At 45.2% G+C, this 25,154-nt stretch overlaps 1 protein-coding gene across 2 annotated transcripts in view; it reads right to left on the bottom strand.

Annotated features, from left to right (window-relative positions):
- Window positions 1–1,878: 1,878 nt before the first annotated feature.
- The window catches only part of kif18a (kinesin family member 18A), a 35,644-nt gene continuing 12,368 nt past the window's right edge, over window positions 1,879–25,154 (bottom strand). The window contains exons 7-18 of one of the 2 annotated variants that reach the window (XM_088612055.1): window positions 23,657–23,833; window positions 22,583–22,657; window positions 21,961–22,076; window positions 19,569–19,731; window positions 17,650–17,814; window positions 16,868–16,989; window positions 15,010–15,254; window positions 14,119–14,202; window positions 5,564–5,954; window positions 4,815–4,916; window positions 3,556–3,665; window positions 1,879–2,272 (exon numbers count right to left, since the gene is read on the bottom strand). In XM_088612055.1, the coding sequence (XP_088468181.1) occupies window positions 2,133–2,272; window positions 3,556–3,665; window positions 4,815–4,916; window positions 5,564–5,954; window positions 14,119–14,202; window positions 15,010–15,254; window positions 16,868–16,989; window positions 17,650–17,814; window positions 19,569–19,731; window positions 21,961–22,076; window positions 22,583–22,657; window positions 23,657–23,833 (1,890 nt within the window). In that variant the 3' untranslated portion in view covers window positions 1,879–2,132. Of the gene's footprint in view, window positions 2,273–3,555; window positions 3,672–4,814; window positions 4,917–5,563; window positions 5,955–14,118; window positions 14,203–15,009; window positions 15,255–16,867; window positions 16,990–17,649; window positions 17,815–19,568; window positions 19,732–21,960; window positions 22,077–22,582; window positions 22,658–23,656; window positions 23,834–25,154 lie in introns of both variants that reach the window. The other variant, XM_088612054.1, reaches the window with a different exon arrangement.

Genomic DNA, 25,154 nt, shown 5'->3' with positions numbered 1-25,154 from the left:
TATTATGAACAGGTAAAAGCAGGTAGAACAGGTAAAAACAGGTCTTATGTCTTACTCAACACCATTAAACTACAGGAGTAAAAAAAAAAGTTCAGCTTTCAAGAGCATATGAGAGAGGTGGGGAAAGAGACGGGAAATCTGTACTTTTAATCTGCGGAATTTTATTGGGAATAAGACATGAATAATGAACTCATCCTAACAACTTCAACGGAACTCTTGAGTGACGCTGAGCTCAACAGGAAAAATGCAAGATGTATTTGCTGAGGAAGCCAAGTAACAAAATTAATTCCCACTTCCTATCTTCATTCCCACTTCAGTTCCGAGGAAGGCTTGGGAACACTTCAGGAAATATTGCTTATTTCCTTTCTCCCGAACTTCATGAACGCCAGGTTGTGGAAGTCTGCTTGTTGCAACTTAAGACGCCCAGAGGAGATGGGAGCTGTACTGTGGGCAGACCGTGCCGCAAGTTCTATAGTACTCTATCACGACCACCATGCAGAACACTTTCCCCTGCTGTCTGATCAGGCCTTCCTCTCCTGGTTAAGAACACTAATTGCTTAAGGATGTGAAACCTTTATTTTTCCTGAGGAACAAACCACTCGCCGTTGCCCTTTCAGGTTTGATTTCCTGCGCTGTCATAGGTTTTTCAGCCCATCGAAAAGCACTCTAGCTGAGGCCTTTTGCTCCATCTAAAGACAAGAAAAAAATCACAACCAAACAGGAACAGGCACTCTTAAACATGGGAGGTAAGAACAGCTGGCTTCGATCACAGTCCTCTGGTCAAACCGTTATAGATGACTGCTTATAGGATGAGCGATAATGCCGCAATTGGATTTGTGGGAAACCTTGACTACACCCAATGTAGAAAACCCACAACATCTTTTTTCAATAAGGAGTTACAGGAGCGAAGAAAACCAAACGAATGATTAAAACAAGTTTGCTGCCAACAGTGCTGGGTGCAGGAGGGGATATTGTGATCTGGGGCTTTTTTGTTTTGCTGACTCAGGCTTGATCCTGATAGGTGAGAACATGTGTGGAACAGTGGTTAACTATTTGTTAGTGGGACTTTTTTCCCCCATACAAGGGTAATTTTTTTTCCCTCTAAAGGTATAATTCTTCTCTCTTGGTAGAAAAACTGTAAGAACACGTGATGGTGAAAGGACAGAGAACGGCCTGCCCCTTCTTTTTTTTCCTGATGTCGATAAAGGCCCATGTACAAAAGCAGACAAAACATCTTAGCGTGACAATGGAGAGGATAAAATACAAAACTTCCCAACTTCAGAACGAATGTTCCTTTGAGGGTCATTGACTGACCTTCAGCATTTTATAAATCTTTTAGTGAAAACCCATTCCTTTGTCCTTCAAACTTAAGTGTTGTTATTATTTTATTGCCGCAGCTTTTATTGAAGAAACTGTTACGTGACTTTAGGCCGAGTTCATACGATTCCAAGGTTTTGCCAACAGCCCGAATTAGCAGTGCAATTCAAGAGGTAAAAACGCCCTTGATAAGGCGAGTATTGACTCCCACACTGCATCAAACAGAGCGAGCATTCCTAAGTTTGAGAGAGAACGGGCAACCAGTTGGTTTCTTTGCAATAACGAACACCTTCTTAAAAACAAAATTCCTACAGTCCGTTCCCTGGTTCTACATCACTTTCCTCTTATTGCAAGAGTTACTACTGTTTACAGTAGCGTACTGCGAGGGAAATTCTTAAGAAAGTCATAAACCAGTTGCAACACCAAGATGTCAGCAAAACCTTCCAAGCCGCACGATGGATTTACTGAAGGATTTACATGCCGATCTGTAGCCCCATTTACAACCATCTGTGAAAAAAGGGTTTTTGTTTCACATAAAGAAGAAGAATTAAAAGAAACAGATTTAAAGCACTAAGCAGAAATTTATTTATCGCCGGATGTAGTTATTTAACACACAGAACAACAGAAAAACACATACTAAAAAATTTACAATATCTTTTTCTTAAAAAAATATTTACACTCCCCCACCCCCATCCCACTAAAGCAAGCCGTCCTTTCCCTTCCGCAATTGTACAGCGATTTTTTTCTTGTTGTTGGGGGCTGGGGGCGTCAACCAGTAGACCATGAGGCCATGCCGGTCTGGACCCCAGGCTCCTTCATGACTGCTTGGCCGCTCTTTTAAACAGCCTGGCGGTTCCCATGAACCTGCGCGGCTGCTTCTTGACTCCAGCCAGGCTCAGGTTGCCCTCCGACACGCTCCTCACCACGCGGCGCGCCGGCATCGGCTCTTCCAGTCCTGGAGCAGGGAAAGAAAAATAAGAGCCGATCCGGACGAAGGTGGTGAGCTCATCTCGGGAGCTGGGGGGGGGTCACGAAGAGCACGCGGGAGGTCTTCAGCTCCTGCTCATTGGACTCTGGGGGAAGGGGTGGGTGGGGTGGGCCGTAGGCTGAAAAATTGGGCGCACGGGGAGGGAGGGGGTGGTAGTAGGAAAGAAAGCGCCAGAATGACCTGAGGCTTTGGTGGGACCACCCTACGTCGCAGATCACCAAGATCATCAGGAAGCGCTTGTCATTTTTCCTAAGAACAGCACACCACCCCTTCTTTCAAAATACAATTAACGAGAGTTTAAAACGCCGCATTTCCACACTTCATCTGGGGTTTTAGATTCTTCACGAGCACGTTAAGAGACTCCTGCCTCCTGGCGCACAGGACAGAAACTCCCCGGCTTGCACTGGCTCTTTGAACAATCTTCTATTTAAGACCCACTCCCGCCTGGTGTGACAGAAACACAGGGCCGGTCTCTTTAAAGAGAGTAATCAGAGCGCGGGGATCACGTTGCTACTACGGCTGGAGTTTAATTTGGGACGAAAATAGAAAGTCCATCAGTGGAGCCTTTACTACTGGAAAGACTCCAGGTCCCTCAGCCAACAACAAAATGCTTTCCAGACCAAACTTGTAAAAAAAAAAGACAACGCTTAGGATACTTTGTAAGAGAGGAAAGGGGAGGAGGGAAAAGGCTGGAGAAAGCTGCACTCCTGGCTGAATGCTGTAAACTCGTTGATACTCTGCAGATGGAGCAGCTGACAGGTGGTGTCCCCTTCGTATCCCCTGGAGAAGTTATTACCAGACCCACAAAATTCTAAAAACAACAGCGGACGAAAAAAAAAAAAAGAGCCCTCATTTTGGGAAGACTGGCAATTCTGCTAGTTCTTCCAGCGCTGACAGCTTTCATTTCTAACCACTGGACATTTTAGAGGTCCTACAGAAGAAACCCTTAATGATCACGCGAGGGCTGCCAACTACAGCTGTTTCCCTCGTGTGGACAATCTCTTCCTTTTTAAAAAACAGTTGTAGCCAGTTTTGCGATTTTTCTACGTGCAAATTTCAGTCACTCTTCTGATTTGGAGTGAAGTAAGGGCTTGTCGGACGGTATTAAAAACGTAAAGGTTTTTGCGATTCTAAGACTGTTTTGTGCAAACCGTACGCTGCTTTTTTGTGAATTGTGGGGTTCAGGGAGGGACGGGCAGATGGAACCCTCATGCTCTCATACCGTCTCTGGCACAAATACAAAACCTTACCTTTAAGCTTGGGGACTCGCATGGGTTTGCTGCTCAGAAAGGAGTCGTTTCTCAAGCGCTTGGCTACAGTGGGACCTTGTGCGTTTTCTTTGATGGCGTCGCGCAGAACACTGAAGCTGGGAGAGACACCCCCCCCAAAAAAAGATGTCAACCAACTCATGAGGGGACAGTTCTGTTTCCTGCATTAGACCGCTCAAGGCTTTAAAATAAAAATGCCTTTTCAAAAACAAGATAACTGGATGGTGCAAACTAAAAATAAATACAGTCAAACTGAAGGTAAAGGCTCTTTTAGAAGGACACATTTAAGAGTAACAGACTTCACTAAATCATCCAGAGCACTGGCTGAAAATTCTTACTTTTTGTAGTAACCAGACATTGTCTGATCATAACTGGCTCGAAACCAGGCATCCTGTTTCAACACTGAGAACTAATTGCTCATTCTGGATGAAAGAAATGAAACCCTACCTACGGCAGATGACACTGTGCCTGATGAAACCTATGTTGGATTGGCATGAATATGACTGTACTAATTCTGAACATGACAATGTAACCACCCTGGTGTGGAAACGTAATGGGCACAGAAGATCAGAACTACAGGGGGTAACGACTGATTATTTGTGCACTCAAGAGTCAGAACAAAGATCCAAAACATCAACATCTAATGAACTTTTATTTTAAAATTTACATTCTTTTCAAATGTCACTGGGAGGAAACCCAACTATAAAAATGATCCTGAATTTAACCTAAACAGATGCATATCAGGTCAGGAGAGAAGGAAAACTCGTACAATTTTTTGGTGACCACAATTTATTTGGTTCATGTAATTTACAAAGCAGAGCCTAGCCTTTACAATGCCTTGTAAATCAATGTTTAACAGCTTTTCATTTAGCTCATGCTGAAAGGAACCATTAACAAGTGACAAATCAATTAGCCATTAGCTTCTTTATGGGAGCATATGACCAGTGTGCAGAAAAAAAAACCCTCTACAAAAGGTAAAGTCACCCTTTCTTGATATAGACTCTCCAACTCCATTAGCCTCTCTCAATCCATTTCTTATTAAAAGCTGTTCAAAACAATATTGCTTCTGTCAACGCAGTTATCGATGATAAAAATCGGTAGCAGGTCGACTACCTGGACTCAAATTCTGCACTGCAAGACGAGGCCAAATAACTCCGCCAACAAGCCTAAACCATGTTGACCAAACTAATTCAACCTGGCGAAACTTTGCGGCGCCGTTGGATCTCTGGAGGAACGCTCACCTGCTCAGTTTTCGCTTCCCCTGGGCGGCCGACGTCATCGCCATGTACGATGGTTTCGGCTGCCTGGCGAGCGTCTCGCCGGTTGGCACGGGGACGCCCAGCCTGAAAGAAATGGCGGAGCAGTTCGTGACGCTCGCCCGCTGTGCGATCAACAACACATTTGCCGGAAAGTCGGCATTCGCACTGATCAGGGCCTGCCCCAAGACGCACGTCGATCTCCTCAGACAACAGCCTGGGACCCACGCATAAAAGTACCATATCATATAAAGTTAAAATGAAGTATTGAAATCCACATATGAAATGTTAAGCGAGTGTCTTACAGCTGCTTAGAGCAACATTTTCTATACTTTGGGCACAACGGCCCTCTCAGCACTAATTATGCAATCCAGCTCCAGTGAACTGGAAAACCCTTGTCATAAATAATCTATTTAGCTGTAACTGTGGTAGTTCATTGGAAGCAGGAAAGGATATTTCTGGCAATTCTGCAATAAACATTCCATTAAGCTGTTTGGGTGTTCTGCAAAGAACAACATAATTTGAGCGTAAGAAATTAAAATGCGCACATTTACATTTGAGGATACAACAAACTGCTTGCGGGCAGGACTGCCTTTTTTTTATATCAAAGATTACACCTGAATTGCAAGAAAATGGTGTTTCGGACTTCATTCTGTCAAAGGAAGGGCTAAACAACCGGGCCTTACTGAAAAAGTTTGTTGGGTATTTAAAATAACAAAAGACAGCCCACTCACCCAGGCAGATAAGAGCTTTTGCCATAGCCTAGAACTGTATCCAGTTTGCCTGTGCCCGGGGATATGATGGCAGTGAGGTTGCTGCTGGGCTCACATTCCTCCGACAGGTCAAAGGTCAGGTTGACGGACTCGGGGGGAGCACCTGCGTCCCCGCAGGTGGGGCCGGGGGGCTCCGCCGTTCGGCAGACTTCGGGGGTGTACTGGAGAGGGAACACCCCCTCCCCACAGAAGGCGCCCTGCAGCGCGGAGACGCGGGGCTGCTGCTGGCCGTTGTCTGCACAGCTCCGTGCTAGAGGGGACACCGCCAGCTTCCTCCTGGCGGGCTTGCGCAGAACCTCCTGCTGGCACTCCGAGGCCTGGGCATCCCCCCTGGTCCGCAGGGCAGCGTCCTCTGTTGGGAGGGCATGGGAAAGCGTCAGTAGGCCGTGCCCAGGCAGGGCCACCTGGGAGCGAACCCACACGTGGGAAGGAGTATGACATCATTTTGGGGAAAAACCCACTGCGTCTTCCACATATAACTGAATTGTTAAGAGCGCAAAGCCATCTTGAGAGGTTTGTCACTAGCTATTCCAAAACCCACTATACATGATCAGGGTCCTCAGATCTTGTACATCAAAGGTTTGAGCTCCATCCCACTCATCTCAACAAATTAAAGCCTTGAATCTTACGGGGACAATTTACTTCCAGGCCTCATGATATTTAAGTTAGTTCAGATGCAAACCAACTAACTACCTTAGACTGAGAACTCCATTAGATTAGTTTTCCTATGGAGGACAACACGGTGATACTTGGTCGACACCAAGAGTATGAGTTCTCAGGTAAGGGGAGAAGAAAATGGTCTTCTGCTTTCAGATACCAGACTGCATTACTGCAGAACGGGTCAAATCAATCAAATGGGTAGACACTCCAAATGAAATTACTACAAACCCCTACTCGATCCATTAAAAGCTGTTTGTCAGAACAATGAGCAACTCTGCTGAGCTCTTTGGTTGTGCCTCTTGTTGGAGTGGTTGTCAGGACCTGTAGCCCCTTCCCCCACAATTAAACCACGAAGTCTGTCTCCCTGCCACCCATGTGCTTCTTTTATGACCAATACCTTGTAAATCATAATGCTAAACAGCTTTTCATTTAGCTCATGCCATTAACAAGTGACAAATCAATTAGCCATTAGCTTCCACACAGGAACATATCACCAGATTGCAAAAGAAAAATCTGTTTAAGCTACAAAGGTAAAGTCGCCCTCTCTTGATATAAACTCCCCAACTCCATTAGCCTCTCTCAATCCATTTCTTATTAAAAGCCGTACGAAACAGTATTGCTTCCGTCAATGCAGATAACTGATCAAATAAAACTGGTAGCTGTTCAACGAGCCAGAATTAAATTCTGCACTGCAAGGCGAGGCTAAAGAATGAAGCCAACAAGCTAGAACCATGCTGACCAATTTTAAGTTTTGAAATTAATGTCGAATTTCTGGCTGAACTAAAAAAATACTCTTTTAAGACCTGAAAACTACAATGAACTGATGGGAAGGCAACAGCAAGAAAACAATTCATGATACTGAGCTATACCGGCGTACGACAGAGTGACCTTAGAAGCACCTTGGCAACTAATCAGAAATGTGTAAAGAACATGGATGTGAAAATCATTGCATTCACAAATTGGAGCTGTTGAAAAATCAGCCTCCCACCACGAGCCACAAAGCAGGTGGGAGAATAATCCAAGTCTGTGAACACTCGACAAGATAGGCCTAATGAGGCAGAAGGAACTGGGGACGAGGAGAGATCCTCTCACAGAAAGGGCAAGATCTTCGGGTCACGCCAAGTGTCTCACGGCACATACCCAATACGCACTCTGACAAAAACTTTACCCCCCACCCCCCGAGCAATACTGTATCCATCCTTAACAAGGAGAAAGAAGGGATCAGACATGGTTTGTCCCACAGGGTTCAGAATATCTGCATCCCAGCTCCAGGAACTTCCATGACAGCCCATGGGCTTTACATTCGGGAACTGATCTTCCAACCATTGTTGGAAGGAGATAGAAGCCTGTCTTGTACTCCTCTAGTCTGCCATTTATGAGAATTGAACCATTAGACGAGGGGTGGAGGTGAATATCTTGGCCAGTGAACATGTACATAAGCACAGCACTGTGGAGGGGTGAGCAGGACAGAATCGGAAGGTTATGGGTTCAGATCCTGGGTGGAGGACTGCAGTTGTATCCTTGAGCAAAGAACCTTACTCAGATGTCTGCAGGAACCCGCCCAGTTGTGTTCATGTTCTGGACGAAACATCAGCCAAATCATAATAGATGGCAGCTTTAATTCCACCTGGTCACGTGCTCAATAAATCAGACGGCTGTACAGAATGGGTGAGGATGTAGCAAGTGAGAAGACAATGTTCGCCCCACGGCGCTGAACATCGCCTGGGAATTGGGTTCATGGAACTGATAGCTCATTACGGACACTCGTCCACAGAGCTTCAACAACTTTCCAAGACCCACACTCTTCTCGGCAAAGCAAAGCTGTATTCATCAAATACAGCCCTTGGCAAAAATGGATAGAAAGTTTATAAAGGTGTGGTGTTCCTTACCCATTCAAATTTTTAAAGCTTCACTCTGATCTTCTTCTCTAAACTCTACAAACCCCGTTGATACATACAGGCAGAAACCAGCTGTCGCTGGGACTAGAAACCAACTGCACCTGAGCAAGGAAGGAGCCATCTGGATAGATGTTGGATGTATTCAGGCAGTTGAAACATTTTCATCTTAGGCAAGTTTCTTTTTCAAAACTGATTGTCCTCCCCCCAATTCACTGTTTCACCGAGATGAGGAATAAGGGAAAAGGTTTCTCTGCAGCATATGTCCAACACAAGTCTCTGGGCAAACCCTCCGTTTGGCCTGACGGCAATGAGCAACTGTACATATGCCCGTATTTTATATTTGATTTGATTGGATGGATGAGATCTTATTAGCTCCTCTTCCAGTTGAATGCTTATTGGAACAGTCAAGCAGAACATCTAAAAGACGAGTCTCAACCTTAACCCAAATCTGTAACTTAACACAGCCTGCACCCAGTGTAGCATAGACTATGGTAAACCAAACAGTTCGAGGTAACCCAGGCTTAATATCTTAACTGAATTTGTAAAACCCTGCGCATACTTGAATACTCCCTTCATAGGTCTTCCCACTGTGCCTTCTGCATTAGTGCCGATTAGTCATTAGTCAAGACTTTTTTTTTAAGCCATTTCAGTGCTTAAATAGTCGAACGAGTCTCACGATGACAAGAGGTGTGCCCGAGAGAGGGTTTCAACTTTTCCCTCATTCAGGTTTATCATTTGGATAACCTGACTGAATGTAACAACTAATGCCCTCCAGCAGCAGGAGCTTGTCTTTGAGGGAGTGTCTGATGGTGTCATGCCCACCTGTGGCGACAAATCATTAACTGAAGGGAGCTGCTGAGAAAGATACAGGGCAGTGACAAATTAAAAGCAAATCGAAAAACCGGTGCGCTCGCTAGATTTCTTGGAAATGCTGCACAGGAAGTAGAGTGGTGTTAGCCCCGAGTGTAGAAAACAGTTACAAATCAATCAATTGGTTTACATAAGGGGTTCAATAAACTTAAAAAACTAAACGTTATCAGCAGAAATGGAATCCAGACGGCACAGGGGTTAACTACAGGACCAGGACAAGATCTGCAGCTGCTGGGGCCCCAGGGCTCTGTACTTCCCTTTCTAAAGTTTGGTCTTTAGTCTATTGTCACCAAACAGCGAGACTCCATAGTTTTTATCTCATCTAGCATGAACCCAACACCGTCACACTCGCACAAGGCTTGAAGCAAACAGTCACCATCCTTCAACCTTCTGCTATTCCCTTTAATTTGAACCTCAAAAGTAAATATTTTTCTCTTAATGCTGATGTATGGCTTCAGATGCTTTTTTCATAAATCCCCGATGTGAAGGAAATAAATGGTTTGGGCTGCAATTAGGCCAATTTCCAGGTTTAAAACAAAACCGAATAAATCAGCATTAAAAAGCAAAGGAAGCCGAAGTCTTGCGAGTATAAAGGTACTGAAATTCAGAAGCGTATGAATATAAATGTTTAATACTCGGCTTTCCATTCAGGATTTTTCATATGCAGTTCACCTTCAATCTAGTATTACGGTTTTTGGGATTTTGTAGCCTAATTGACCATTAAGTTTCCATTTTTAGCCTCCAGTACAGACTTTCAGACATAGGAACTAATTCATCAAAATCCCGCTTATACTACTGTAAGAAAAAAAAAAAGATTTATGGATCTATAAGTTAATGTGAAAAGCAAAATGTAATATTTAGCAAACATGAGTCACAGCCCACATGGAAGGGTTCATGACAAAGAGACATTGATGAATGAGATTTGTTCTAATTGAGATATGGGAATGAAATAACAGCATGGGAGTTTTTTCTCTCTCCTCCTTTTCGGGCACATTAATGCATGCATGAGGGGGTATTTCTGGAAACAGTGCTAAATTAAAAATAGGTCTACTGGGTGATGCTTCTATTGCACTGCTGAAGTTTAATCAAATATTAATATTGTGCTTTTCAATAAACATTTCTGGGGGTACCTGTGGTTCGCAGAAAGATTTTTTTTTAAGAATGGAAAACCGTCTAATGCAATTCCTCACGGCTCTTGTCTTGCGAGGAAGCAGCAGGAACAAGGTCTGCTTCATCATCAAGTGTGACAGAACAAGTAGCACTGAGGGCTCTGATACAAGTCAGGCACACCGAGTTTAGAGCTTTTCAGAAAGGGTGCTGCAAAGCTCTTTAAAAGGTCAGGGTGGTCTTCTGTACTTTATTGAAGGCACATATTTTGCTTCTCACTTCTGCTACTCTAGGTCAAAAGGCTCACACAAAAAAAGGGGGTTTATAATGAAAGGACCATGCAGTTTGGCCTCTTTACCATTCACACATACATCCAGATAGCTTTTTTTGAGCCATGCTGTGGGAAAAGCACACATGGAACATATAAAATGTATGCGTTAAGGGCAGGGATGTAGACAGACATCCACGACAGTCATACGCGTACAGCGCAAACCACGCAACCATTTTTGACTTTCAATTTAAAAATCTACAAAGAGACATAGTGGATTCATAGACAATCTGAGGAGTCACTGTATGTAGACTTATGTATATACTATTGCAAGTAATTTCCAGTCATCCACCACAGGATTGTTTGGAGTTCTGTTGCTTGCCCTCAGCAGCTTTCTGTGGGGTTTCAGAGAAATATTTGTGAAACTAGTTCGCTGTTATTGAAGCCACAGTTTAGATTACAAAGTGGACTGTTTAACCGCAATGAAGGGCATTTATCTTTTGTCCTTCCCGAGGCAGAACTCAACTGTAAAGCTCTTCAGTGCAACCTGCTTTTATTGGTGTTTACAGAGGAATATGTGCGTGCCGAAAGCTGCAGGGACTTGTAACATCAGTTTTGGTGAAAACAAGAGGATCATAAACATTTCCTTAAGCATTCAGAGTCTTGAGCACAGCAGTTAAAAAAAAAACCCAAAACGTGACTAGTCTATAAGCTCTATAAACACTGAAGATGCTCCACTTCCTTTATGAAACCTAAATATAGCAAACCTGTTGTGTAATGCTGAACAGAGTCCTGTGCTCCACCTACCTCCCTAAGGATTCAAAAGGTATCTGGCTTACTCATCGCGATCAATATAAACCATGTCGTCCCTGGTGTGTGCATCTTGTTAAATATACTTTGTCGAAAAAAAACACAAATGCAAAAAAACCCTGCATTTTTCGGCCATTAGGATTATTGGTAACAGGAGATAAAGTTATCGGGCTCAATTCAATTTCCAAGCTGGGGCACTCAACCCTGAGATAACGGACACCTGCGGTTTGCAAAGAAGTCAAGCACTGTGTCCCTTGCAATCACATACCCATCAAGACGGAGCTCTACAGTGAGCCCTTTCCAACACGCTGATGTAGGAGCGCTGCTGGCAATAAATGAAACCCAACCCCATTATTCCAAACAGATACACTCAAATCCTCCAAGGGGATTGGCTGCTTTGTGCCTAATTGTGTATGACGTACAATAGACTGCTGTGCTTGTACAACTGATATGGAAAATATCTTTGTCTCTGTCCAGCTCAGCATGTTAATCAGAGCTCCAAGGTGGTCTAGAGATAATGCAATTATCAAACTAGGCTTCAAAACAAAAGGTGCACGTGTATCGAAAAGAACAGAGAAAACCCTGCTTGCAATCCATTGCATGGTATATTAAAGCTTTTCCAAAATTATCCTAAAGAATCTCCTTTAAGCACATCCATCACTACTCAATTCAGATCTTTCCTTTCACAGCGTTGCACACTAATGCTAACGATTGTTTTAGTAATCGAGTGTAGATCATTAAAAATATTAAGTGGGAGCTGTTTACAGATGGCAGCACCAACAAGCAGGTGCAACAGACGAGAAAAGACACAGCATCCTGAGATAACTCTCAGGATGCTGGATAAATCCTGAATGGAAATTGATGTGTATCAATTAGAAACAGACTTGCTTTCACGGCATTAAGTGTTTTTTTAATGGGGACATAGTCTGAGCTCATTAAGCTCAGCAAACCCCACTTTTCACACCTCGTGTTACTGCAAGGAAATCAAAGTTAATTCAGGGGAAAAAGCAGGAATTTCTTAGGGTTCAGGCCCCTCAAATGGCCAACCATTCACTGCTGTTCTGTCTGGGGAAAAGGCACTTCGCCCTGATCGTTCCAGCTGGCCAGGCAGTGAAAGAGGTTACCAGCACTTTCTTGTACAGGCTCACATGCAGTCCAGCACGAAGCGTCGCACTCTCAGCATGCTCAATGCTGTAGAAACTGCAACAAGCTTTGAGCCCTACAAACCACCAGTTTGTGAACTTAATCTTCCCCCATCTATGGGTAAGCTGTCGTGAACACAGAGGCACCGATTCAGACACTGAGATCATCACAAAATCCCTTTGGCGCACGATCATCTTGAGAAATCATATTTATTGGTACAAAATCAGACACCAAAATGAGGTAACACAGGGTGGAAATTCGGTATGTTCATTTTAGCACCAAGCAGTTACTGAGCTCAACAGGGAATGAGGGTTTTGAAAACTGTAAAAACACGAAATGATCCATCACATTTCTTTTTCCAATGTTTTCTTGTCCACGTGAATTTTTTCTGCTTACCACTGATCATCCCTCAACGAAGGCAACTGAAAAGATTCCTGACAAAATGAAACGGAACTTTCCGTTTCCCCGTCACCTTCGCCTCCCGAGCAAAAGGGGCTCACTCAAAAACAAGACCTACAGTGAGAATTCGGCCCTTATGAACGCAAAGCTTTTTGGGAACACCCTTGAGGGAGGAAAAACTAAACCTGCCCATGAAATATGGATTTCTAAACAAGCCGTAATGATGTCCACTGTGGAGCAGGTGGTGTGTGTTTCATTTAACACATGGTGGGAAAGGCACGTTTTTTTTGTGGGGGGGGGAACGCATCTTGAAACAATTACAATCTGACGCAGTGCATCAGAAGTAGACAAAGACGCCAACAAAAATATTGCAGGATATTGCAAAGAAGCACCAGTTAATAAAAAAGCAGAGTTTTTCCAGAAGTAAAGCAGTCTATCACTCTGCCTACTAACGCAAACGTGTGGTCACTATGTAGTGAAATGAAGATTGAGAAGCTCACACAAACAATGCTGCATTTGGGGGGCAGATCAAAGTCTATTACATGAAATAAAAAAAGTGTTCCCCTTGGAGTGCACTCTGATTGCAGTCATGCTGGGGCCTTGTGGGCTTCAGCGCGTTTGAAGAGCCTGGGTCCGAGAAGAGGTTTTTCAGAGGAAGCCTGTTACTGATGGTGGCAAAAAAAAAAAAATCTAACCAGGAACCAGCTCTCCTGTCGACTCACTTAGCTTCTGCTCAATGTCTCCACACACACACACACACTTGAGCTGACTCCTGGTCAGCCCTTTCAGTGTTAATGGTACCAAGAACCAGCACGGAAATCCTGGAAACAGCCAGGTCAATTCATTCCTGGAAGTAAAGTCTTCCGCAGACAGACGCTAACAGAAGTGCGCTTACCGCTACAGCAGTGAAACTCTCAAAGCAAGAAGCTTCCCCGTTATAAAACGGGCAGCCTCGATTATTGCTTCAAAGAAAACTATGGAAAAAAAAAAAGTGTTGCATGTGTGTATTTGTACACCTACACAGAAGCTCAATGTGAACCTGGTTGATGTACTCTGAAAATGACACGCAATGCAGTAGTGATCCCCCAGGAACGACCTCTTCCATTGCAAGGATCTCACAATTAATGTGCCTGTACCTCCAGTCTAGTGACCCAAACTGGAATAACTTAATTCTTTAGGTCTTAGTGAAAAATGACTAAATTGCAGGCCGACGGAAAGCTTGGCGAAATATTTTATTCAGCCCTAGATGTGACGCACCTGACACTACATCACTGACTATGAACTGCTGTACACAAAGTCGAAGCGGCAGCACTCATGAAAATCCCATAAACCCAAGAGAGAAAAAAAGAGAAATCGCTCACCTTCTTGAGACTTTGCAGGTGAACTTTTTATCGTGGTTTCCGGTGCTGCGCTTTGGAAGCTTTTCCTCTTAGGTTTCTCGGAGCCTGCAGGAAGGAAAAGTTGCAATTAACAAAATGGAATCTGAGATCACACACAGGCCTAAAGGCAATCTGTAGTATCGATACAACTCAAATTGCGTAGGATGTACAAAAAAAAAAAGAGTTAAATCTTGGATGGTTAAGAGTTTCAATTTCTGGCTTTCACTAGGGCTTATACAGTTCAAGAGACAAGTGGAATCCAAATCCACAGCTGACTTAATGAGAAAAATGAGCCAGTATGTCCTTGGAGCTCACAAATATCTCTGGGCTTTTAGATTTTACGTCAAGTACAAACGTCTGCACTAGGGCGATCAGAGAGATGGCCCAAATGTTCTACTTCCTTCCTCTGGTTCCCAGGCAAACATCGAACACGTCAGCGTTCCAGAGGAATGTTTATTCCTGGTAGATGTGGGACAGAACGAGAGCAAGGAAAATGAACCATGCTTCTTGTTCCCCACAATGGTGCAACACTGAGACACGAAACGGGAGAACCTCAGATGGCCGCATTGCTCACCAGCGTACAACTGGAACCTGGACATTTTCTCAAGAACTACCAGAGGGGGAGGGGATTGAGAATGGAGGGCGATCGTCACATCACAGGGCTTACAGGCATCCAGAATGAGGTGCCGCTGAGAGGCCAGCTGACACACAGAAATGAAAGGCGGGAGTTCAGCCTGCTGTGGGTGCCACAGATCCCACAACCGACGGGTGGCTCTTAAAGCCCAGGACAGATCGGACCCAGCCGCTACTGTCTGCTGCCCCCGGGCAAGGAGACCCGGGATGGGGGTGGGCCGCCGCCGGCGCATCACTTACTGCAAGGCGTGTTCTGGTGGCAGGTGAGGTGCGAGAAGGACAGCACGGAGGCCAGCTCCTCCCGGCCGGGGGCCCCGCGCCCCGGCTCCTCGGCCGCGGACTGGTCGGCCCACGCCACCCCCTTCTCCCGCTGCACCAGCTGCTCCAGCTCCCGGAACTCTGCCTCGCCCGCCGGGCCCGCCAGCCCCGCCTCCCGCAGGGCTTGAAACTGGCGCCGGAACGCCGGCAGCAGGACGTGCAGTATCCTGAAAGGATCCGGGTGGGGTTAGAGACGAACCGGCTTTGCGACGCGAAGCTGGTCGGACACAGCAGAAACTCAGCCCCCTCCCTCCCTCCCCAGGCCTCCGACAGCAGCTGGAAAAGCCCGACTGGATTCCACAGGGTCCCCGATTGCCAGTTCCCCACACGGCACAGGGCGGCCTGAAGCCGAGAGCGACTGCTTTTCAATCCAGCTCAGCTCTGGGTGGGAACAGTCTGGCCAGGAAGTAGGATAGAGGTTTGTCTCTCCACTCCTCTACCCAACAATCCATTACCTATCCCATTCCAACAATGCAGTCGGAGGAAGGCTATTTATTTGACTGGGAGCCCAACGCGGTTCACCCGCGGTGCGACAGGGAGCGCTACAGGAGGTCATTCTGGCCTTCTGCCATCAGACTGTACAACGCATCCACCTTGTGTCTGGGCAGAGGCCAAACTGACAGGGACCTGTTTCTGGACTGAAGGCATCTACACATCTACTGCCACATCTGTTCTCTTTCTTTTCTTTTCCCGTTTACAACCGTTTTTTTGTGCAATATATGCCAGGGACCTGTGCAATACATTTATATCTATATTTATATCTATATCTATATTACGTCTATATTTACATTTATATGTGTGATACGATTTTTCTGCATTCTGTTCTGTTCTAGTTTGTTCTTTGTGTGTCCGGACTGTGAGTAACTCTTTAAGTGCCCCCCTCACTGTACTGATTGTATTGTATGCATTGTGCTATTATTATATCATTCGTTACACTGTGGCTGTGTTGTGTGTGTTAAGCTGCTGTTGCACTGCAATTTCCCTCACGGGATCAATAAAGTATCTATCTATCAATCAACACATTTTGGCCCGTTAGTGGAATTACCACTCTGTTTATGACATCACCTATGGCTCAGTTTCACAGCCTATCCAGGACATGGGTGCGTGGAGGAAAGATTGCATTTGCACATGGCTTCTATGTCTACGTGCCTATTTATATGGCTGAGGTTTTTTTAAACAAAGAGACACTGGGACCCATTTACACAGCTAGGGTCAACAGGACAACCGCGGTGGACCCACATGCTTCCAGTTACGAGCGCAGAACCACAACTGACGCTCCACACTGCGTCCGGTCCAACCCCTGCTCCCTTAACCGGCACGATTTTTATATTTCGGAGTTAGAAAGGATCGGCTTCGATGAGTGCATTTCAAATCTTTTTTCCCCCGACAAATACTACTTGCTAACTCTGCCTGCAGATCGCATTGGAACATTTCTGCAGTGAAATATCTGCTGCACAACCTGTATTTATTCGCTCGTACATCAGTCATTACAGTGACTAGTGAGCAGGAAGGGCCAGTCAGAATTCACACAAACCCTTGCTTTCGTCTGTGGCAAGACCAGCGGTTTGCGACAACATGGAGACCATACAATACTACTTTCACAAAGTTCCCGACTTTGTTCTTAATTCCGGATATTCAAATTCCACAATACCGTCAACTCATTTTGTTACCGAGATTAAATAGCCGGTCCGAAACGGGGACGGCAGTTCTCCTTTAATTTACAGCATCAGAATGGTTCTGGAAGCTGATGAATGCACAAGCTAAAGGAAACTGGGCTCACTTTTTTGTTTGCTTGTTTTCTTGGTCCTGAAGGCTGATGAGGTGTGTCATGTGCTCAATATGCTGCCGCAGATCTAAAACCTCCAGTTGCTGTCGGTGACACTGCAGATCTTTCTGGAGAACCTGGGTCGAACAACACCAATGAAAGGGGAAAAAAAAGAAGGTGAACTTTTCCTTGTGATGGCCCCTTGTGAGACTGCAGACTCCGAAGCTCACCGGCCCTTCGTGCTGCTATTAAAAGGTCTTTTCTGAGCAGCGGTGCTGACGTAGAAAACCCAGAAACACAGTACCGAGAAAGAAAAGATGAAGCCAGGAGGACGTGCGTCACCGTTCAGTGTGACTTTTCTCAGAAGGAGTAACTAAAAATTGCTCCAGGTAACTAGCTGTGTGAGAGACAAGCGAAGACCACCGATTTCGCTCATTAAGACCTCCACAGCACAACAAAATAAAGACTTGCCTGACGGGGTGGTTTATTAATTGAAGGAAAAGGAAGGGCAGAAGAGACGCATAAAGGTGGCTTATGTGCGACCAGGGGAAATCTTTAAAATAGTAACTTTCCACATTCAGTACTCTGTGCCTCGTTCTTGCTCTTGCGAGATTAAGTTACGAGTAAACTGCAGGCGTTTAAAAGAACAAAACAATTTCCGCTATACAACAAACTCCGAGCAGCGAGAGATGTTTGGTTAACAGTACGTCGTTGGAGCAAGCCAGGAGTTTCAGGCTCTGCGTCACATCGCTCCTTCACCAAACCACAGGCGCCTTCGAATTTCGGTCCGTTCCCACCTTGGGCACCTGCCCGTCGTGGTCGAAGATTTTCATCTCGTTCTCGACGCGGTGGAGCCAGCTGCCGTTCTCCTCGAAGCGCCTCCCCGCCTCCTGCAGGCGCCTCTGGATGTGCAAACGCTGGGTCTGAAGGGACGCCATCCGGCGCTCGTGCTTGCAGGTCGCCTAGGAAGGAAGTGGACACGTTGGCTTCTCAGACTGCATGAGACGAAGCAAGGAAGAGCAAGAAACAGGCAAAAAGAAAAATAATCTGAAGAGAAAAATGATATTGCATAAAATAAACACTATAGAAATGATCTCTTAGACCGATGGGTTTTTTCCCATGAAACAGCCACTATGGATTCAGCAGTAAATCGTTGGATGCTGCAGGAATCTCATCTTTCCAAAAGCAACTAGGGGGGTAAAAGTGTGCATGAATTATGCCTCATCGAAAAAGTTTCTTTTAACATCAGAAATAAACCCTGACATTTAGCTTCCTTGCCTTTGCTTTAAAGATGCGCGATATAGCTGCGATGACAGAACCACGGCTTCACAAAGCAGTCTTGAAAGACCGATAAATCACTTCAGTGTTTTACAGGAGAACAAAGCTATTTATTCTAAAGGGAGCTCCCCTCTTGCAGGGCTGCGAGACAGAGTCGAGAATGAACGTGCATCAGAAAATCCACTCTTGAAACAAATCCAAACTAATACGGGTTTTTTTTGTTTAAAAAAGGGCCAATGCACACACAGCAACGTTTTGGTCACTGTACCCCTGTTATATTTGTGACAACAAATAAAAAAGAAAATCATAAAGCTGAAAACAGTCATAAATAACTCAAAACCTGTGATGAAAGGTCAAACACTTTGCGACAGTTTACAAATCACCCACCTCTGTAATTACAGTACAAATGCTGACAGGTGGACATTATTTGCATTCAATGGAAATGCTACAAAATAACCATCACCATCTCAAAAGTCGATTTTTGAAGGCTCACAGAAGAAGTGTAACACGATTCCTAACAGGGCTGTGGTTTAGCTGTGGTGCACAGTTAATTACATACTACAACACAGCATGTTTCAGAGCGAAACACTCATCCTGCAACGGTCAGGATAGATTCCATTTGCTAATTAACAAAGTCATTGAACAAATTAGTTTGCAGTTTAAATTAAAAGCAAACATCAATCTTGCACACTTATTTAAAGCACACCCCTCTGATACTTCCTACCTCCCAAAAAAATCTGCCTGGCAAGCTTATGAAAATAAGGGTCAATTTGCATGTCAATCCACGAGTCCATTGGAAATTATGAAAATTTCCACAGGATTTACGATCGACACGCACAGAGCCTCATGCAAGTTGCAAAGCAACAAGTCTTTGAGGTGTGGCAACACGAACAGGAATTGTACAGTCCATTCCAGAATGACCACTTTCTCGCACAGACTTGGTCCATCTTTGACGACAAATCCTTAAGATTTTCTCTGCTCCTCCAAATATTCCTGCAACGCTTGGGAAAATAAGCAGGTTGCAAAACATTTCCCTTATCAGGTCAGCTCTCACCTGCATGAGGCAAGGCTTTGCCAAGATCATTTCCACCTAGAAAACTGATTGAGTCTCCAAAATAAATGAATGACACGCTCAACCAAAAAGCAATAGAGTGAACCACCATCGGAAACTGGACTTGGGGGGCAGGTGGTAAATAATTGTGTCATTAAGTCTGTTAAATATTCTAAACACACTTCTCCGGCAATGAAGTGAGACAGATGACTAAACAGGTCTCCTAAAAGCCTGGAGTACTGTAGACAGACTAAACCCATTGTGTAAAGTGGTTATGCGTTACAGGGATAATGTACAGTCAGCTAATATACATATTATATCATTATCCCTGTAACATTACCCACTCTATTGTAGTCCACATCCCATGCATGCATTATGGAATCTCACCTTCTCAGCTTTGTCATATGAGCAGAGCAGCTGAATTTGCTGGTGACACTGCTCTCTGTAATAGGTTTTCAGTTCATTCTCCTTCAGCTGCCTTTCCAGATTCAGAAAATCTTTTCGAATCTGCATTCTGCTGGAAAAGACGCTCTTCAGCGATTCTTCCAACCTAACAGGGAAGGAAATAAAAAAACATAGGAAGTGTTTAGCTGTAAAATGGTGGCAGGGTAATAATAATAAAAAAAACCCAAACATCTAACATTACCTAAGTTAATAAAGACAAAATGAAAGCCGAGAGCTGCCACCAGGTCTTCCACTTATAAATAAGAAAAAAACATCAAGGTAATTAGAAAAAAAAACCTGATATACTAAGCAAAAATTAGAATTAAGATGATTAATATTTAGATGCCCTCTAGCATCTAAATTCATAAACAATGCATTACAGGTATGGACAGAAAATTCCCTTTACTGAAACGGGTTCACTGTAAGCTGTCTTTATGGTCCCGTTTCAGTCAATAATCTTGCCTTAAAAGGTGGAAACAGAAGGAGCAAATTTCAAATGGTTCAATTTGATAACATGTAGCTAATGTCACAGGGGGGTTAAACAGGACACTTTCTAGCAGCCATATCACAGCCATATCACCCTGCAACTCAGCAGCCATATCACCCTGCAACTCACAATTGGCAACCCACTGAAGCTAAGCAGGTGTGAGCCTGGTCAGTACCTGGATGGGAGACCTCCTGGGAAAAACTAAGGTTGCTGCTGGAAGAGGTGTTAGTGGGGCCAGTGGGGGGCGCTCACCCTGCGGTCCATGTGGGTCCTAATGCCCCAGTATAGTGACGGGGACACTATACTGTAAACAGGCGCCGTCCTTCGGATGAGACGTAAAACCGAGGTCCTGACTCTCTGTGGTCATTAAAAATCCCAGGGCGCTTCTCGAAAAGAGTAGGGGTGTAACCCCGGTGTCCTGGCCAAATTTCCAATTGGCCCTTACTAATCATGGCCTCCTAATAATCCCCCTCTATGAATTGGCTACATTACTCTGCTCTCCTCCCCACTGATAGCTGATGTGTGGTGAGCGTTCTGGCGCACTATGGCTGCCGTCGCATCATCCAAGTGGATGCTGCACATTGGTGGTGGTGCAGGGGAGTCTCCATTACCTGTAAAGCGCTTTGAGTGGAGTGTCCAGAAAAAGCGCTATATAAGTGTAAGCAATTATTAATTATTATTATTAATAGAAAGGGCAGAGAAACGGAAGGGTTCTTAGTGGTGCTAAAAAAAGCCCTGTGAAACCATACAGACGCAAGTTCCTGAACCCATCCTTTTATTATACAGAAAGGCAGGTTCTTTGACGGTAAATAAACAAGGCAGACTTGCGTCAATAGTAGTCTGGGAAAAAAAATAAAATAAGTTGCAGGGATGTGACTGCACTTCTCAATGTAACCCCTGTGATGCTGTAGCTGCTGCCGGTTGCCAAACTTCTGAATTTTTAATAGCGATGGATCTGCAGCTCTTAAACTCCAGATACTGTAGCTGATAGATTCCAGCTCCGGCAAATTAAGTGAGAGGGAGCAGTAAGTCAGCAAATTTAAAAATGCCTTAGCTATTGCACCCTTGCAGTTTCCATCCCAAACGGAGGACTTTTAGTTCCTTCCATTATAAACAGAATAAAGCTGCTCAATCCGAATGAGGTGGCTTAATGCAAGGTCCTAGACTCAACTGCAGACCACCTCCTTCCATGGGCAACGTTTAGAGAAACCACACTGGGTGTGGATGTCCGACGAACCTCCATTCCATTAACAAAGGACATCAGGAGCGAACAAGCAATTGAACAGCTCAGTTTCACCCACCACCACCCCTCTGGGATCAACATCCCAAAGGCAGCGTAACTATTCTCAGCTCATCTGAAGAAGCCCTTTAAAAAAAAGTTGTGCTCAAAGGATCAAACGTGACAGAGTCCTCCCCTTTCTCATGCTTGAATTAGGAGTCGCCTGGGGATACACCAAGGCATTGAAATTAATCGCCTAAATATCACAAATTATACCTCGTATTTAGACATCGTGAAAAGAATAGAGCAGCTGGCAAAAGGTTCCGAATGAAATGCAGGATATTAGTTATCTTTGTCAAATAAAGTGTCCTGCCTGTGGCGCTACACGCACAAAGCTCGTCCTTCTCCCATGCAAACATCCCAACATTGTTATTGCACACTTGTTTTTTTTAAAAGGAGAAAACCTCCCATTGAAACGAATCGGAAAGAAACGTTTAACAAGCGCCTGCAGGGTGCTCTTGTGCGACACCGCGCAATTTCGCCGCAGAACCCGACAGGCGCGGACGCAGCGGTGGGTCTGGGGTGACAGGCACAAACGGACTCCGACGGACTCCACTTCCGGAGCTTACTTCTCGATCTCGGCCTGCTTGTGCTGGGAGACCGCCATCAGGCTCAGACGGCGGCTCTCTGGGAGGGCCAAGCTCTTCTCCTCGAATTCTTTCAACTTCTGTCTCAGCATGAGAATCTGGAAGCAGGAGGACAGAAAAGAAAATCGCACTGGGAACAGAACGGCGGGCGCACAGCGAGTCTTCAACTGAACTCGCTCTGCATTCTTGTATGGGGGAAGGAGACCCACCTGTGAAATAGGTGCTAAACCATAAAAGCAGCAGATGCGAGATGCTCAAGCATCAAAATGCAAAAAGGAGGGTCCCTAACTGTTATCCTCAAAGGCTGCGTTCGCGCAGGTGTCTCAGGCCTGTTTGAGACATTAACAGCTCAAGACACGGGGAAAAGGGTTACATTAGTGCAATTAAACCGTCGCTGGGCCAGTATGCACCGTGCCCTTAAGACATAAACTGAATTAAAGAGGATTTCATTAACTGCCCGATTGCAGCCTTAGGAGATGGGAGTTGGCACCTTTATCTGAAGCTCAACTTCGGCTTCTCATGTCACTTGGGATAATGCCTAGCTTTTGCCCAGCGCTGTGCCCCCCTCTGCATCACACTTTGGCACTGGGGTTGCTCTGCTTACCTCCTTCGACTGCTTTTCACAGATCACAGCGTACTGGCTGACGTGACTGTCGAGGCTGACGACGTTGCTCTTCAGCTGGAAAGAGGGAGGAAGACCGCAAACATGTTTTAAACGAGACAGGTGTCTTCACCACCCCTTCAATCGACCTCGAACTCTCACAACAGATCGCAGTGCACGCAGAGTTTAGAACTTTTCCCCGGGTTTTCTGAAAGATGCTAAACTGAAGCTTCCATAAACTTACACAAAACCCTTAAATACTCACAGGAAAGTGCAGTAGAGTCTAGTTGTGCTGGTTGGAGGCCAGACTTTAACACACTGATATATAGCCTTTACAGTGAAAGCAGACACTTCCACCGATTTCAAGCCTGCAGTGCTCAGTTCTATGAAATCAGTAACAGGAACTCGAACGTTATTCACTGGAACATGTGTCAGGCTGCCAGAGGAGGAGGCTGTCTGCAGGGAAAACAAAATACTGTATCGATCTACCCAGAGGTGATCGGGGAGAGCTGTTTTCATCTATACTGCTGCTAAAAGATGCAATATTAACCCTGGTGTCCTGGCTAAATTCCTGACTGCCCAAAATTCCCCCTGGTTTCACTGGTTAAATACCCCCCCCTCGGCTGATATATAAGGACCCCATCCCCAGAGAGTAACGAGTTGAACCTCTGTAGGTGCAGCTGGAGCTGTACGGGGAAAAGGACATATTCCACGCAAGCTTGCCTCGCAGGATTGGCACGGAGATGACGGTAATGGTCCGTGGGCCGACCTGCATTTTCCACGGGTTCTCTATAGCTTGGAATTCTGGGGATTGCTCCAGCTAACACCATTGGCCAATCCCGTCCTTCTCAATCAAACCACCCTTTGCCTCCCCACTGAGGAAGTGCTCCGCTCGACTGGGGAATACGGTCTTCCTCGTCTCTCTTGCAGCTGAGCTGCTGGTGCACAACAGCCCCACCTGGCACCACCCAGGGGGAGAGAAATAAAGCCTGGGAACCTTCAGGATAAAGGTGCGAGTTTAATTACTTCCCCGATTCTACACTTATCGCCCCGTGAGGAAGTGGGATGTGTACGTACGGATGACTTTATGTCCTTGGCCCTGTTGGCGTACTTCAGGGTGTTGTAGGTGTCCTCGTAGGACATGGAGGAAGGACTGACGTTGGCGATCATGATGGTTCGGCAGTTTCCTCCCAGGGAGTCCTTCAGGAGTCGAGTGAGCTTGCTGTCTCTGTACGGGATGTGAGACTTCTTGCTCTGTGGAATCAAAGAACAGAAAAGACGCACGCGCGTTATGAATTTCTTTGCCGGAAAAACACACCCAACTTGCCACAGATCTCGAGTTCTACGAGTGTATAACGCAAACAACTGCTCCGTCGTCTCCGCCATTAAGTCCCTGAAAAGGAGATTGTATACACTACATCTCTAAAAATTATAGCCTAAACAACTAAGGCTAGGTTCAGTCGAGATTTGACCGATACATCACACGATAGGTGACAGGGTTCTTAATCAAAAAAAATTAAGAACGCAAACTATTAAGAAAAAAAAAACAAGTCTGGACTTTGATGCATTTTCCCAAACTGCAGAATGCTTTTTTCCTAAGATTTCTTTTTGAGGGTCTAAGACTCCCATCAAAAGGCAGCCTGGGTGAAATCCACCCTCTTCTCAGATTTTTATTTCGGCAGGTAAACAAAATTAACCAGCAGAACAAACCGCCAGTCCCCACAGCACGCCGGGGCTTCGATTTAACGATGACTCACCGCTGTAGTTCAGGTTTATTAGAACTCGGGAGGCTGGAGGGAAACGGAGTCTGTCTGATGTCTGAAACATTCAGGGACGCACTTTATCCGGCACTAGCGACCTGACTACCATTTCTGGGCTGGCAGCTACCTTAGCCTTTGCCCAGAGAGAGAGACTGGTGAACGGCGTGAAAGAAAAACTATAGGAAGACAAACCCTTTGATGTCCTTCCTTTCATCTACAGGGCTATAGAACAGCTTAATTCACAGACGCATATAAAGGTTTCATTTCAGATTGTGAAACAGTGAGGCTAATAGTAAATCATAACCTGCTGTATCTTAACCAACATCATTAACAAAGATAAAGATAGAAAGCAAATACAGGTGTCCCTTTGTTGACATTACAAAAGTCAGTTACCCCTGCAGCCTTTTTATTTTTAATGATGCATAATCACAGGTTTACTTGCGGAGGGAAAACTTTGTTTCGGGAGATGGCACTTATCCTGCCAGGATCTTTTGAAAACACACGAGGAGCTCAACAACAGCCGGGAATGTCTGCCCCCGTGCTTGCCTTCCTCCCCGAGCTGAACTTGCCCATGCGGCTGACTTAGTGCCTGCTCTGCAGCAGGGCCTCTTTTTTTCCCCCAAGAAACGTTTTGCCAATTTCTTCGCGGCCTCCCTCCGTTGAAGAACGGAGAGAGCTCCCGTCTCGGAACCAGTAACCAAACAAATCCGGTCGCCGCAAGACGCTCAAACGTTTTACGTGCTTCTGATCACTGATTTTGGCCAGTGCATCACTGTCTTAGCCTTGCTCCTCTGAGGGAGCTGCTCCGCTCATAC

This window comes from Lepisosteus platostomus, chromosome 18 (genome assembly GCF_059453375.1).
Source record: "Lepisosteus platostomus isolate fLepPlt1 chromosome 18, fLepPlt1.hap1, whole genome shotgun sequence".
NCBI classification, from domain to species: Eukaryota; Metazoa; Chordata; class Actinopteri; order Semionotiformes; family Lepisosteidae; genus Lepisosteus; species Lepisosteus platostomus.
Note: the sequence above shows the minus strand (reverse complement) of the source record. Positions and strands in the feature narration are given on the sequence as shown.